The sequence below is a fragment of the Phacochoerus africanus genome, chromosome 3, assembly GCF_016906955.1.
Source record: "Phacochoerus africanus isolate WHEZ1 chromosome 3, ROS_Pafr_v1, whole genome shotgun sequence".
In the NCBI taxonomy this organism is placed as follows: domain Eukaryota; kingdom Metazoa; phylum Chordata; class Mammalia; order Artiodactyla; family Suidae; genus Phacochoerus; species Phacochoerus africanus.
Window position 1 is genome coordinate 177130034 of NC_062546.1, and position 16709 is coordinate 177146742.

Below are 16709 nucleotides of genomic sequence, written 5' to 3' on the forward strand. Positions count from 1 at the left end.
TTTTCCAAATTTCCATAAGAAAAATAATGATCAAAACAGCTGCTTTGCAAAATCCTTTGCTAGAATAATCCATAGTGAACCTGGTGATTTATTGGCTTCATTAGAGAAGAGAAGTTGCTTGGATTCCTTTGTTGTTCATTTGGACCCAATTAGCCTTCTTTAGGTAGATAAATACTCAGTACTTCATTACTCACATTGCAATGATGTGTGGAGTTACATTATTTACATTGCTTTTTCTGATTCTTAAAAAGAAGTGGGCAGGGAAGAAATTATAATCTCAGGAGGAACATTTGCCATATCTGCCTTAGTAAATTGCAAGCAGATATTTTAAATGACCGTTTTGTACATCTGCATCACAAAACAAGATGTACAAAGGAGTAAAGGCAAATTCTAATGATGGCTAGGTTTCTTTTCTTTCAGCCAACTATAACCTTAATATTTTCTATCCCTGCCTCAATTTTCTCATACATAAGGCACTTTACTCTTGGTTTCAGCTACACATTTTAAAAATTCTGTATTTAAAAAGTGTCAGTCAAAAGGTACAAACTTCCAGTTGTAAGATAAATAAGTACTAGGGGTATAATGTCCAACATAGTAGGAAAAAAAGATGTCAGTCTTGCTTTCTCATTCTTATTGAATGTGATAATTTACCTCTGTATCAACAGCCATTCTTAATTTTCACCTGTCAGATGAAATGCCAGAATGTATGTATTATCATATAAAAGTATCTTTCCTGGAGTTCCCATCGTGGCTCAGTGGTTAATGAATCCGACTAGGAACAATGAGGTTGTGGGTTTGATCCCTGGCCTTGCTCAGTGGGTTAAGGATCTTGCATTGCCGTGAGCTGTGGTGTAGGTCACAGACGTGGCTTGGAGCCCACGTTGCTGTGGCTCTGGCGTAGGCTGGTGGCTACGGCTCCTATTCGACCCCTAGCCTGGGAACCTCCATATGCTGCGGGAGCGGCCCAAGAAATGGCAAAAAGACAAAAAGACAAAAAAAAAAGGCATCTTTCCTGGTGATACCATATAGTTGTGACCCTGTTGCCAAGGCTTCATGTAGAATATTTTCATATTTTGTATTATCTGGAAATAATCAGAAGATACCACATTTCCAATTTTATTATTCAGTATAAAATCTCAATCTAGCAAACATTTTTTTGATCATCCACTTGGCAGTAAATATAATTGAAATACATGATATGTATTAAAGTTCTAGCACACAAGGAGCATGCAGTCTGGACCCTCTAGGATATTTTATTTTTTTGTAGGCCTATTCTGATCATATGTATTATTTTCAAAATACTTAATTTATAAAATCTGTTCTTCATAAAATTGTTCATGATAGTCAATATAACACCTTTACACAATTAAAAATCTTGATGTTTGCTTTAAGCAAAATTTAAAAATCTAGAAAAACATTTCTCCTTTCCACTATGATTTAATATCATTATTAATTCTACCTTAAAGTTATCCTAAAGTCAAAATTATATTTAACAATTAGAGTCTATAAAAAACATATATTTTGACCCTAGAACTTGGTTCTTTTTTCAGTCTTTTAAGATATAATTTGGGATTTTACTCCTTATCATTAAAAATTATATGGATTATTTATTTATTTATTTTTCATCTTTTTAGGGCCGCACCTGCAGCCCATGGAGGTTCTGAGGCTAGAGTTCCAATCAGAGCTGAAGCCGCTGGCCTACGCTAGGGCCACAGCAAGGCAGGATGTATGCCATGTGTGTGGTCTACATCACAGCTCACAGCAATGCTGGATCCTTAACCCACTGAGCAAGGCCAGGGATCGAACCCGCATCCTCCTGGATGCTAGTCGGGTTTGTTAACTGCCGAGCCATGACAGGAACTCCTGGATTATTATCTGTTTAAAAGAAAATAAATTATACTCCGATTTAGATATTCATTTGTAATAGTTTTGTAGGCTTATCTCTGTGGATTCACTTGGTTTCAAGATTCTATCTCCTCTCCATCAATGTGATTTTCTGGTTTCTGCGCACTGGTCATATTTAATTCAGTAAACATGTTTTCTTTCCTTTTTTTTTTTTTGTCTTTTGTTGTTGTTGTTGTGGTTGCTATTTCTTGGGCCGCTCCCGCGGCATATGGAGGTTCCCAGGCTAGGGGTTGAATCGGAGCTGTAGCCACCGGCCTACGCCAGCGCCACAGCAACGCGGCATCCGAGCCGCGTCTGCAACCTACACCACAGCTCACGGCAACGCCGGATCGTCAACCCACTGAGCAAGGGCAGGGACCGAACCCGCAACCTCATGGTTCCTAGTCGGATTCGTTAACCACTGCGCCACGACGGGAACTCCCAATAGATTCTTTTTTTTTTTTTTTTTTTTTTGTCTTTGCTATTTCTTGGGCCGCTCCCACGGCATATGGAGGTTCCCAGGCTAGGGGTCAAATCGGAGCCGTAGCCACCGGCCTACGCCAGAGCCACAGCAACGTGGGATCCGAGCCGCGTCTGCTGTTTTCTTTTCCATTATAGGCTCTTCTGTTTTAGGTTTTTCCTCTTTCATGATGCCTTTTAAAATTTTATTTATAGGAGAGATTTATTTGAAGATATATTACAACATAAAAACTACATGAAATCTTAGTTTTCACTTATACAGTGATAAATTAGACATAGCGGTAATAAAAAAACTTTTAAAATCCAGAATGCTCAAAGTACCACACAATTTGCTAAGTCAAATGAGTTGATAAGCAAACCTTACAGAACAGCTTCACATCAGCCAAGGCCACGACACTGTGTACAACATGTTTGAACCGACGGATTGACACATTAAAAATATAGCAATATCAGCACACATTGGGATCTCTGGTGCTGGAAACAAGGGTGCTGGGAGGGAGGGCAGAACTAGTCCTTAGTAGTCTTCTCCTTGATTTTAACTGAGGCCCTCTCTCATGCTTCTAGAACCGTTTTTAGGCTATGAATTAGATTTTTTTTTTTAAGATTTTTTTATTTCCCATAGTATTTCTACCCTAGGAGGAGACAGATCTTTCATAAATAGACACTCACCTTTGTAATAACGCAACACTTTCAAAGGCTCTTCAATTTTCCTCATGGACAGAGGTTCTCATTCAGTATCGGCTTGAGAGTCCTATGTGAGTTGAGAACAATTCTGTCAAAATCATATAGACAAATTTTTAGGTTCCTTAAAGAATGAATCAGCAAGTGATGAATACTGGATTCTAGCATCCTGCAGTGAGTAGGGAGGGAAGAGGAGACAGAGCTTGGAGCTTTATGTCTGAGCAGTCACCAAACTGGACTCCCAGGGGAATCAAGGTTTCTGCTTAGTAGCACATGGTATGTCTTAGCAAATCTGGGAATCCCCATATCACGATGGACTTCTGATTTTTAGGGTTAACTCTATGCTTTATGATCAAGCTATGACTTTATACAAGACTACAGTAGCATTGCAGGAGGAGGGTAAGGCTGAGGTTGGGTTATATGAAGCCTCTGAAGTTTCTAAAACAAGATAAAACTGTATGGACCAACATGGCAAGACCTTTTTCCCCACTTTGGCTTTGAGGCATCTCTGGGTTGTTCAGTGGGCTGCCATATAAGTTTTTATTTGAAGAGAGTGTTTAATTGCTAAAAAAATTTTGACTATAATTAGTCAACACCTTCATTTTAAAGGAGCATGGGGAGTTCCTGTCATGGCTCAGTGGTTAATGGATCCAACTAGAAACCATGAGGTTGATGGTTTGATCCCTAGCCTCACTGGGTGGGTTAAGGATCCGGTGTTGCCGTGAGCTGTGGTGTAGGTCACAGAGTTACACCTGTTGCTATGGCTGTGGTGTAGGCCGGTGGCTACAGCTCCGATTAGACCCCTGGCCGGGGAACCTCCATATGCCATGGGTGTGGCCCTAGAAAAGGCAAAAAGACAAAAAATAAATAAATAAAGGAGCATAGCAAAAGCCACACCAAAACCCCAGCCTGCTTATTCTTATGCCAGAGATTGCTTCCTCCTCAGACTCACTTATTTTGTAGGGAAAATAACTCAGTTCTTAAGGTAAATGGAAATATAGTGTAACATCCAAGTCTGTGTTAAATTTACTTAAAACAACATTTAAATTTAAAATAACATTTAAATTTCAAACATTTCCTCCTATATTTATGTGTTCTCAATTCTATAATAATGTGATACTAAGATAGTAATCAAAATCCTTTAAGACAAGTTCCCAATGTGGCTCAGCAGGTTAAGAACCCGACATAGTATGTGTGAGGATGCAGGTTTGATCCCTGGCCTCACTCAGTGGGTTAAGGATCTGGCATTGCTGCAAGCTGCGGCATAGGTCGCAGATGCAGTTTGTGTCTGGTGTTTCCATGGCTGTGGCATAGGCTGGCAGCTGCAGCTCCAATATGACCCCCAGCCTAGGAACTTCCATATGCTGCAGGTGGGGCCTTAAAAAAAAAACAGGAAAAAAAAAATCCTTTAAGAACCCCAAATGGTTTCTGTTCTTTGTTCTTCGATGGTTGTCTCTATACTAGTCTTGGTCTTCTGAGAGGATGAGGAAAGCAATTTCATTAAGACAAGGTGTCTGATATAAGGTATTTGTTAAAATTATCATTTAAAACGTAATTCCAGCTCAAGAACCATTCATCAATGTATATAGAGCGCCATTCAGGACATTGCCTGATTGGGAGATTATAAAGGAAGCAGAAGATAAACACCTGAAAATGAGAAAAATGTGGACATTTTGATCAAAGGCAGATGAACATTTTTCAAAGATAACCAAGGCAGCAGAATAGTAAAGGGATCTATGTCAGTCAGGCCTTTTTGATTCTGTCAGAAGGAGCCATGCTCTCCATTACAGCATATGATTCTTGTTTTTTCTTTGTAGTGCTAATTGATAACTGAAGTTGTGTTATCAATTTTGCCTCCCCCTGACAAAATATGTTTCAGGAGAACAGGGATATTGTTTATTCGTTTTTTAATCTTCTGAGGCTGTAATGGTTCTTGACGTAGGAATAGGTGTTTAATAAGTGCTTAATAGATGTATCTTTGGATGGGTGGATGGATAGATATTTTAAGAAGACAGAATATGCAGTCTGAACCTAAAAATTAAACAATTATGCAGATATATTTTGACAAAAATTCCTAGAACATAGGATTTGAGCAGATTTGTTTTAAAAAAGGAGTTATATATAAATAATAAATAAAATCAGAATGTGGAGTCAGGAAATTAAATAGCCATATAAGCAGCTGAGGTTAAATTCAATTACATCACTGAGGAGACCAAAGAAATTCCCTTTTGTGGGGTATCATCTCATTTTATTTTTGTTTCTGAAAATTTTTTCATCTGAGTCTATTTTTATGTTCACTTTGATGAGAAAAGATATGTGAAAAATTGTAAATGTGGTTTTTAAAAAGTAAAGAATAATTGTATTGAATAAAAAATGTTCTGAGTTAGATTAAAACTTTTTTTTCTCCTTTTGTAAGGTGCTCCCCAGATTCTATAGTGTTTTCATTACAATCTCTCTTTCCTTTTAAAAAAATCTCTTTCAGAAGGGCCCCATAATGAAAAATTATCCATTAAATCCTTTGATCTTCTATTGCAATGTTCCTACAAGTTAGGGTTTGTGATTTTTTATGACGTCTGAGTCTAATCAAGTATAGCATGAACTGAGCAGTCTGCCTTTACTGGGGAGTACATAGGTTTGATGTTTCAAGTTCACAGGTGTTTATTATTAATGAAGGACAACTATATCATGCTCATGCTTCTCTAAACTATTGATGCCTGCAAATGCTTCTATCTTGAGCCCATACCAACAAAAAAGAAGAGGCTAACCCAATCAAACCTTCTTAATTTTGTAACTTGCAGGATCACCTTTCTACACTTTCAACTTTTAGAATGAGAAAGTTCAAATTTTTTTAAACCTCAGCCTTCTTGCCACTCTTCCTGAGTCCCTCTTGTTGCCTCTTCACTCCTCCTGGAAAGCATGTGGCCATCAGCATGGCCAGAGCAAAGTTGCATGTACCAACCACTGCTGCCTGCTTCTGACCGCAGGAACTTCGGTCTCCTCCAATCATGGCTTGACCCTACATCCCTTGAATGAAAATTGGTCCAATCTTCATTTTCAGACTTTGGAGAACAAATAACATCAATGTACCAGCTGATTTCTCAAATGGACAAGATAAGAACTAAGTGGGCTTTTCTTGCTCCATATTACCATTTTTCCTGTCTGTTTTTCTCTCTCACCTTTTAATTGTATATTTTGTGTGTGATGATTATAAGAAAAAGTCCCTTAACCTTAAAAGAAAGGTGGTGTCTGAATCCTTTTCTGATTGCAGGGTTCCCAGCAGCATTTGTTACCGCCTGGGCTGTGGCTCGAGCAACTCTGGCTGATGAAAGGTGAGTAAAAAAGAGGTATTTTCTCAAGATTGGATTCCTGCTTGGAATTCACACTTGCTGCAGTTCTTGATAACTTTACCCTTTAGGGATGTCATGTGGGAAATTACCTTGATGCAATTGTAGCCTCAGATATATTACCAGCAAACTATTCATCCCAGAGTCATGGAACAGAAAGACTCACAGACCTGATTATGATGCTTGAACTTCATGGTTTATGAAATCAATTTAAAACATATTGTGAGAAATAAGGGGAAAGAGATGGGTAAGTTAACACACTTAGGATGTGGTGCACACAGGTGAAAGGACCATACTACCTGTATCCTGGTCTAGACAACATTCATATCTCCTCTTTGCTGCATCAGCCGTCCCCACAGATGATGTGGTTATGAGGTCCAGAGATGAAGTTGCAGCAAGGGAGCCCCCAGACAGAAGGTGCCACAGACAGAAGGTGTCACTGGTCCAGTGACACGTATTTGCTATCTCAGAGAGATATAAGTATAGTGTCACTTCTCCATGGCTGTAACTTGCCTCTTGGCCTGCAGAACAGTTCTGGGTCTTATTTGCATTCTTTGGGTGGGATATGTGGCCATGGGTTTCACCAATCAGTGGCTGAATTAGGATGTCAAGAAGACTGAAGAGTTACTGTGTATCAGGGATATTTTATGCCTCATATATTTGGTGTAGCATGAATATTTAATGCTCAGTTGCTCCATTTAGTACCTGCACTTAATACACAAGTGCTCTACTTACTGCTTATCTATATTTAATGCAAACTATAAGTCCAATCCATCTCATTTGTTCTCTTGTTTTCTATAGTGTAATAAAATAATTTTGTACAATAAAACACATGCAGATTAGAAGGGGAATCCGTCTTAGGGCTAGCCCCACAGTTGTTGGTTTCTCTTTGGGTGCCATATGATGCATGGATACTGAAACATTCATTTTTTCATATTATTTCTATTTCTAGTAATGATGAGTCAAAGAAAGAAAAGGAGAATGTGGAGAACCATTCAGGTGCCTGTTTTTTGCTTTTATGATGAAACTTATTGCTTGGACTGAATCGTGTCTTCCCAAAATTCAATGTGGGAAGCACTAACCCCCAATGTATTTGGAGATAGGGCCCATAAAGAGGTAATTAAGATTAGATGAGGTCCTAAGGTTGGGGCTCTGATAGGATAGGGTTAGTGTTTTCATGAGAAGAGACACCAAAAAGCTCCTTCTTTCTCCATGTGCTCACAAAGGTTTATGATTACACAGCGAGATCACAGTGCCTTGCATTTTGCGGTCAGGCTTAGCCTCCAGATTGCGAGAAAATAAATGTCTGTCATTTAAACCCTCAGTCTATATTCTATTGTTACGGCAGTCTGAGCAGACTAATACACTTATGATACATGAAAAGCAATTTAAATACAGATAGATTTAATTTATAGGTATAGTAATGCTGAGCATTCTTCTATTTTAACAGAATACAATTTAATATCCATAGATCGTGTATGTTTCATGACAGCAACTCCTTTCTATTTGCACCTTTCTTTAATTGAGCCCATACATTTGTTTCAAGTTACGAGATATTTTCTTAAGAATCATTTTGTCTGCTGTGCAGTGAAAAAAAACTCCACATCACACAAGTGCCTGAATTCTACAAAGAACCAGCTACTGTCTCCCAAATCTGCATTCTATACATTATTATCTTTAGGTGTAGCCTTCCCACTGCTTGGTTACGAACTCCTCATTCATCAGCCTTCCCTCAGTTCTAGGACTGACTGGCTTTGCATTTTTGTTGCTAACTGGAACTCGTGTTTGCTCACCCAAAGAGCAGCAAAGTCAATCTACTGATACTGGGTTGTGATGAAGGGAAGTACAGTGTTTATTTGCAGAGCACAAAGCAAGGAGAATGGGTAACTAATACACAAATGACTTGAGCTTCCCAGTGCTTTTGGGTAAGAGTTTTTAAAAGCAACATTTGGATGAGGGTCGAGGGTGTATGATCAGCTCTTGGACAGTCTTCTGATATGTTGATGATGAGGTAATAAGATGATGTTTCAGAAATCTTAATCATAAATCTTCTGGTTCCATCCAGTCTAGCATCTTCATGCTTGTGGTCAGCATGTAGTCAACATTCTCCACTGGGTAGGGGTTTTAGTTTCTGTAGAGCAGTGTAAAAATATGCATCGGATTGTTATCTGTATCGCTTCAGGAGGAACTAGGAGTCTTGTGACTCTGTTGTACAAGTTATTACTACTTTTCTTGCTTGACTAATTTTCATTTGTTTCAGAATTTTCTCATTTCTCTAATCACTGACTGTTTGAGCCTGCTCTTTGGGACTTGGGGAAGCCCTAGGAGAAGAAAACTTTTATTTTACCAACAAGAAGCAAGGATATGGAGGGCCTTGTGCCCACGAGAGCCCTGCAGGGTCCTATTTAGTTTTTTTTTTTTTTAATTTGAAGTATAGTTGACTTACAATGTTGCAAATATACAGAAAAGTGATTCCGTTATATATATACACATATATAGTATTATATATGTATGTATATGTATAGATATATCTTTTTTCTATTCTTTTCTGTTATAGGTTATTATAAGATACTGAATATGGTTCCCTGGGCTATGCAGTAGATCCTTGTTGTTTATTTTATATTTAGTAGTGTGTACCTGTTAATCTCAAATTCACAATTCATCCCTCCCATCTCCCCTTTCTCCTTTGGGAACCATAAGTTTGTTTTCTATGTCTGTGAGGTTTTTTTTTTTTTTCTGTTTTGTAAATAAGTTCATTTGTATCTTCTTTTTTTTAGATTCCATGTATGTAATATTAAATAATGTTTTGTCTTTGGCTGGCTTACTTCATTTAGTATAATAATCTCTAGGTCTATCCATGTTGCTGCAAATGGCATTATTTCATTCTTTTTATGGCGGAGTAATATTCCATTTATATATATATACACCACCTCTTCTTTATCCGTTCATCTGTTGATAGACATTTAGGTTGCTTTCATGCCTTGGCTGTTATAAACAGTACTGCTGTGAACACTGGGGTGCATGTATGTTTTTGAAATGGGTTTTCTTCAGATATATGCCCAGGAGTAGGATTGTTGGATCATGTGGTAGCTCTACTTTTAGTTTTTTGAGGAACCTATATACTGTCCTTAATGTAAATTAGTTGCACCAATTTACATTCCCACCAGCAGTGTAGGAGGTTTCCCTTTTCTCTATACCCTCTCCAGCATTTATTATTTGTAAACTTTTTGATGATGGCTATCTGACTGGTATGAGGTGATACTTCATTGTAGTTTTGATTTGCATTTTTCTAATAATTAGTAATGTTGAGCATCTTTTCATGTGTTTGGTGGCCATCTGTATGTCTTCTTTGCCCATTTTTTGATTGGTTTGTTTGTTTTTGATACTGATCAGTATAAGCTGTTTGTATATTTTGGAAATAAATTATTGGTTTCATTTTTATTTACATTTATCTCTTTACACTCTTTGGCTTTGTTGACAGTTGAAGGTTAATATCTACAGTGTTATTATATTTACACAGCAATAGTGGAAATTTCAAGGAAAACTTGGAGCATTGTTATTTGATTTCATGGAGGAGGGAGGGGAGTTGAGTCAGTAAAGCGGTACTAAATAATGCTAAATAATTTTACTCTGAGATGTGTAACCATATCACTTAGTTTTGGAATTTTAGAGAAGGTGGGACTGAAGGCATTGTTTGGTCCAATCCCCACATTTGAGAGATGAATAGAATGAGACCCATAGATATCAGGTTACATCCTCAAAGCCTAAAGGTAGCCTGGAGCAATTTAATTGACTTATTCATTCATTCAGAGCTATTCCAGACCTTGAGCATGGAAAGAAAACAAATACATTCATAGTGCATTTTATATTGAATTCCATAATTAGTTTTATTAGTTATCTTAAATTCTTTCTTAAAAATAATAAACAAGATAATAAATGATTAATAATCATGCTTTTGCTGAAAAATATGTACAAGTTTATTATTTTTAAGAAAAAATCCATCAGTTAATGAATATTTTGAAAAATGCAACTGATGCTAAATATTGCTCTAAAACAGATGAATTAATACTAAAAAACTAAATATAAGTTAGATCATATGACTCTTCTATGCAAAATGTTTACTCTTACTCTATTTAGAACAAAGTTTTGAGTTCTGTAGTGCCCCGATCTGAGCATGATAATTGGGCTAAGGGGTCATTTTGTATTTATTTTGCATAGAAAGTAAAACTGTAATACCACATCCATCGCATGATTTCGTAATGGTCTGATTTGATTTCTCAGGAAACTCAGCTTATCTAAGATAAAAAGGTTTTGTGTGTTTTCTTGAGTGTAATCCATGTCACAAAGTTCAAGTGGAGAGCGGACTTGGAGCATCTCCAAAGGACAGATGGGGCCCCTGTACTTGTCTCTTTTATTTGATATTTATCTTTTTCTCATCTGGCCTTTCAAAGAGAGGCCAGAAAAATCTGAATTCTGATTTTTCTCTGCATCCTGGACATTTGGAGATAATCAGGTTAGATCCAGTTTTAGAAGGTACTCTAAAGTCTATTGACTATACAAAATAAGTCTCTTCTAGTTCTAAAATTGTATCAAAATGTTATCTGACTAAGGTAGGGTAAGAAAATTGAATAGTTTAGATTGGACAAATGACTTAAAAAGTCAGTATTTTTGTTTCCCTTTCTTTTTACTTACAAAAGTAAAAACATCTTACAAGATACCTTATTACCTTTTCTCCTGCTCATTCAGAGGATATGAGAGATAGCAGCAGGAAAGTTGGGGCTTTCTATGGAAAGGACCAAGAATAGATACACTCTCTCTTTCCCAGGAAATTTGCATGGCTGTCAGAGGACTTCACTTCCTCTACTCTTATCAGAGTGTGGGTTGTGAAGACAATGCAGTATTCAGTCAATACAATTCCCTGGACCCCTCAAGGGGACAATGCATTTCCTGTTTCTAATCCTGGCAGCAGGAAGTCCTACTTTCTAGTCAGATTTCTGTGTATCATGTTCTACCATTCAGAAGTGCATTTTTCTTCTTATTTCCTGTTTTTCCTGTTATTTCTTAGAATGTTAAAATTAAAAAAAAAAACACAACTGAACAGGGTAGTTTCTAGGCCATGTTAACAAGCAAGTGTGAACTGGAACATTAAAAATGATTAATAGCATTTTCTTAAAAAAAAATCTGTAATCTTGGTTGCCTTGGGTATCAAAGGGTAAATTGGAAACTTTGACATTGAAAACAATCAAAATCAAGTTTTTCCTGTTTTTAGAAGTAGCTGTTTGACTTATTTCCAGATACAAATATTTTTTAGAGCTGACTTTGTGTAATTGAATTCCAGTGCGCTAGGAGACACCATGATGAAATGTCATTGAGGCAAAGAAAGAAGATTATGAAGATATTACCAAATGTCAAAACTGAAAAGAAAATTTTTGAAATCCAAGAGTTTTGCAGCTAGTGAATCAATGTTCAGTTTATATTCATACAATATGTGCTGGCTTCCTTATAGTAGGAAGCCTTTTTAGGGTAGTGTGATAGACATTTTGCACGACTCAGTAACATTGTCTTTTATCTTTCTTGTCTGGCTGAACAACGTGAAAAATAGATGCATGCAGATAACACTGGGCAATGTTCAGTAATGTGTAGCAAGTAATGTGTGTGCAAGTGTAAAATGTCCCTGTGTTTGATTTCCATAAGAATGGAATTCAGACTTTAAGCCTATTGACTGCACATTTCAGCGTGGCTGGACCAGAATTACACTTTGGTCTAGGGGTCTGGTTGATTTAACTTATACCTCTTCCCAACGGAATGCTATGCTATTGAGCTCTCTTGGTACTGATATGGAACAAAATTAACAATATACTATTAAAAGGAAGGAGCAAGTTATAGAATAGAATGTATACTGCATTCTTGTAAGATGAGGAAAATAAGATTGTATTATTTGTATGTGTTTGTATATGCATCAAGAAATACTGAAAGTATACACAACAAAGCAAAAAAAGATGTTACCTGAAAGGAGACGGTCAAGGGTAAGGACACAGGATAAAGGGGAGGACTGAGATGTCTCAGTGTCTGCCTTTTTATGTATTTTGGTTTTTGAAATAAGAAGGTATTGCCTAGATAAAAATTAAATTTTAAAAATATTTAGCTATTACATGTGTGCTGAAAGTGTGTTCTACCTTCAAGGAATAGTTGATATAGCTTTTTATTATCCATAATTTGCTTATTAATTTAAAAGCAACTTCTTAATAATTTTATCATCTATAATTAAAACATTATTATATTGCTAAAATTTCTTTATAAGACTTCATTTACTGTTGCTGCAGCCAATGCTAGGTTTTATCTAAGGAGAAACTGAAGGCTTTTATTTATGTATCTTTAGTTAAAAAAAAACAAACTGTTTAAAGTGATGCCTTTAAGTTTCAAGTGGAACTAGTTTTTCTCAACTCTGTTCCGTTTATTTTTTTTTGTTTGTTTTTTTGTTTTTGTTTTAGCTTTTCCATGTGTTCCTTTTGTTCTAATATAACACCTTTACCAGAAACCAGATTGGGTGAAGTTGAGTCTAACTTTGAATTCAGTTTAATTCAACAAATATTTATTGACCACTTACTTGCTATGTACTAGGCACTAATAGCCAAAAACAAAACCAACAAAGATCCCTGTCTAAGTAAACTTAAATTTTGGTATAATAAGTGAGAAGCAGAAGATAAATATAACAAATGGGTAAATTATATAGTGTTTTTTATTACATATTGTTAAAAACTAACTTTTAAAAATAGAAGATAAAATCATGATCGTATGTAAATATAAAATGTCAAGATTTTTTAAACTCACTAATTAGTGAGCAAGATGTTATAATTGGTGCATAGGAGAAGTAAAAAAATAAATTTAACAAATAAATGTGAAAACTGGTCGGTACTCACAGATCAATAGCATTCCATCAAACACAGCTAATTTTCACTTCTATGGACAAAAGTCTTTTGCCTTCGATTTTCTTCTACATTCCAATCAACAATAATCATTTGCATTACTGGCAGTTTTCTGTTGCATTTCTGTGGATAAGAATGCATTAACGTTAGTGTTTTTACAGCCTATGGGGTAAATTCTGAAAGTGAGAGGACTTTATCAACAAGGTTTAATTGTTATGGCCCATTCTAGGGATAACAAAAATAAAGACTCAATGGTACCACATTTAGAAGACTAATTTTTGTGTGGCTCTAGAAACACGGTTTGTACTCTTGTTATAAGAATAATACGCCATTACTTATATTACTTTACTTGTCCCCAAGGGCTAGCTAATAATATGGAAACTAGGATTTATTACGCTCCCCCCCCCCCACTGGTTTGGGTGTTTCAGGAGATTTTTTTGGTCTTATTTCTTAATTAAATGCCTAGGACTGGAGTTTTTGGTGAAACTTAAAATGCTATTTATTTTAACTGTTTATTTGCTTTGCTAACCTAATCGTGGAACTTGTTTTTTGTGTCTCAGATGCTGGGAACTTAGTGCCGGAGACATCAAATGGATTTATCAAGCCCCAATCTTAGCAGCTATTGGGGTAAGTTTAAAAGCCTGTACAGTTAAAAAAGAAAAAAAAAAAGAAGAAGAAAAGGAAAAAGGATGCATAATATACTGCTGCTAAAACCCAGAGAAAGTTTGTGTATCACTTTGTTTTAAAAGGTTTAGGAAATGCTCACATCACAGCCATAGCTGTGAAGATTCGGGGTTGGGGATCAGATCCTTATTCATGGCTAACACTGAGATCAATGAAGAAATCTCACACCCTCCCTTTAATCTGCTGGCACGTAGGGAAAATCCCAGGACTTCAAAATATCTATGAACGTTTATAGATTCAAGCAGTTGAGAAGTCCTTAAACTCGTCCCCCTTTCAGCCATTATTTTATAATGTTGTGATCACTGTGCCACAAGGAGGAGGCAAAGATGGAATAGCCGGAGAATAGAGGAATTACAGAGAAAAAAAATGATAGTATGATTTATTATAAAGCATTGCCTAACGCTGTTATTTGACATACATTCCCCAAGGAGTTGAAAGGATTCGATACCGACATGTATCCTATAGAGTCCCTTCTAATAGGTAATACGGAAAAAGACTAGAGTGGACAATCATATTGCCTGGGACCTTATCTGCCTGTAATATTTCCACTGTGTATTACATCTATGTTACAAAAGAAAACCAAACTACACACTTCTTTATGTCTAACAAAACTCTCCAAAATATTTACTCTCAACCGCTTCTGAGGACTTTATGGCATTAGCTTTTTTGTTGTTTGATGAAATTGTACCACCTTGTGTTTTCCTGGTTTTCATGTATTAACACAAGATTATAAACATCTTAAAAAAGATTAATATCCAAATATTAAATGTTAAGTCATTTGAAAGTAATTTAGCAGCTTGATTTTTATTTTTTTTGTTTTTGTCTTTTCCGTCCATGTTTTTAAATTGAATTGTAGTTGATTTACAATGTTATGTTAGTTTCAGTCATACAAAAAAGTGATTCAGTTATGCATATATATCTGTCTGTCTATCTATCTATCTATCTATCTGTCTGTCTGTCTATCTATCTATGTCCTTTTTCAGATTCATTTCCATTATAGGTTTTCAGATGTTGAATATAGCTCCTGTCTATATAGTAGGTCTTTGTTGGTTATCTCTTGTTATATATAGTAGTATGTATTTGTAAATCTGAAACTCCTAATTTATCCCTCTTTCCCTCTTTCTCCTTTGGTTCATTTTTTATGTCTGTGAGTCTCTTTTGTAAATAAGTTCATTTGTACCATTTTTAAAGATGCTACATATAAGTGATATCATATGATATTTGCCTTTGACTTACTTCAGTATGTCACATAATCTCTAGGTTCATCCATGTTGCTGCAAATGGCATTATTTCATTCTTTTTATATGGCTGAGTAATATTCCATTGTATATATATATATATATATATATATATATATATGTACTATATCTTTATCCATTCATCCGTAGATGGATGGACACTTAGGTTACTTCCATGTCTTGGCTGTTGTAAACAGTGGCAGCCTGATTTTTAATCAGTTTTTTTTTGTCTTTCTTTCTTTGTTCTTCACTTTGTTACTTTTCTCATTTTGCATTTTTTTGGACCAGGTGTCACCCAGTGTGTCAGCATGTTGGCATACTAGATCCAGAAGCACAGCTATCAATGTAGTAAGATTTTGTAGGATCTATCTAGATCGTCAGATAAATGCTTCTTTACCTTATAGGAAATATGCAGAAAGCAAAACAGGAGAGATCAAAAAGGAATTTTCATTCAGAAGCCCACTGATGTAAATGTTTAGAGGAGAAAATAAGGTATAGAACAGTTTTAGAGAAGCCAGTCTGTACCCTTGCAAAAATAGCCTGTTATTAAATTAAACCTGATTCTTAGTCTTAGCAGAAACTCCCAAATGGATTGTGGATACATGAATGAATGACTTAAGTTTAGAAACTCTTATCATTTTCATTTTAGTGAAGTAATGCTATATTAATGTGGTGAGAAATCATCTTCCATACTTAGTGAGCTCCCTGAACTTATAATAAAAGCCAGCATCCCAGATAGTTCAGAGAAGACCCCGTTCCTCATACCTGCACCTTTTATGCACTATGACTTAGCCTCATTGCTTCCCTTTCAGTTCCTTGAACTTGCCCATATCCATCCCTCTCAGGGTGCTTCTTCATTTTGCACTATAACCCTGGAAGGCTGGCACATGCTTCCCTCTACTCCTCCCTTTAAATGTAGTTTCTTCCTCACGGCATCCTTGATTCTTCCAATCTAAATTAGGTCACTATTAGAATCCGCAGAACACAGTGAGGTTTTCCCTTCTGAAGATCATCACATGAAGCAACAATCATATGCTTGTGATTGTTGAATGTCTCTCTTGCCCACTAAACAGAAAGACATTTTTTTTCTCAGCTTCTATATTCCTGTGCCTAGCAAGTTTCTTAGCACATAGTGGCCACTCAGTTAACACGCTGAAAAAATTAAACATGCATACACAGTAAATATTCTGGGATGTCAGTAAGAGGGAAGAAATGAAATAAGAGCACAAAGCGAGTATAATTACAGAACTTTTGAGGCCATTTCATGCAGTCTTTTTCTCTTCTGGAGAGGGAAATGAAAGCCCACACAGATGAAGGTCACACAGCCAGCATGACAAAGAAAGACTATAACCTGTATTTTTTTTAACAGTTTTTTGTTTGTTTGTTTGTTTGTTTGTTTTAGTTTTTAAAAGATTTTTTATTTTATATTGGGGTAGAGCTGATTTTGTAACCTGCAAATTTTGACCATGTTC

At 36.2% G+C, this 16709-nt stretch overlaps 1 protein-coding gene across 2 annotated transcripts in view; it reads left to right on the forward strand.

The window, feature by feature from the left end:
* The window catches only part of PTH2R (parathyroid hormone 2 receptor), an 88213-nt gene that overhangs the window by 52800 nt on the left and 18704 nt on the right, over positions 1-16709 (forward strand). For both annotated transcript variants that reach the window (XM_047770479.1, XM_047770480.1), the window contains 2 exons: positions 6314-6374; positions 13876-13942. In XM_047770479.1, coding sequence (XP_047626435.1) covers positions 6314-6374; positions 13876-13942 — 128 coding nt within the window. The remainder of the gene's footprint in view (positions 1-6313; positions 6375-13875; positions 13943-16709) is intronic.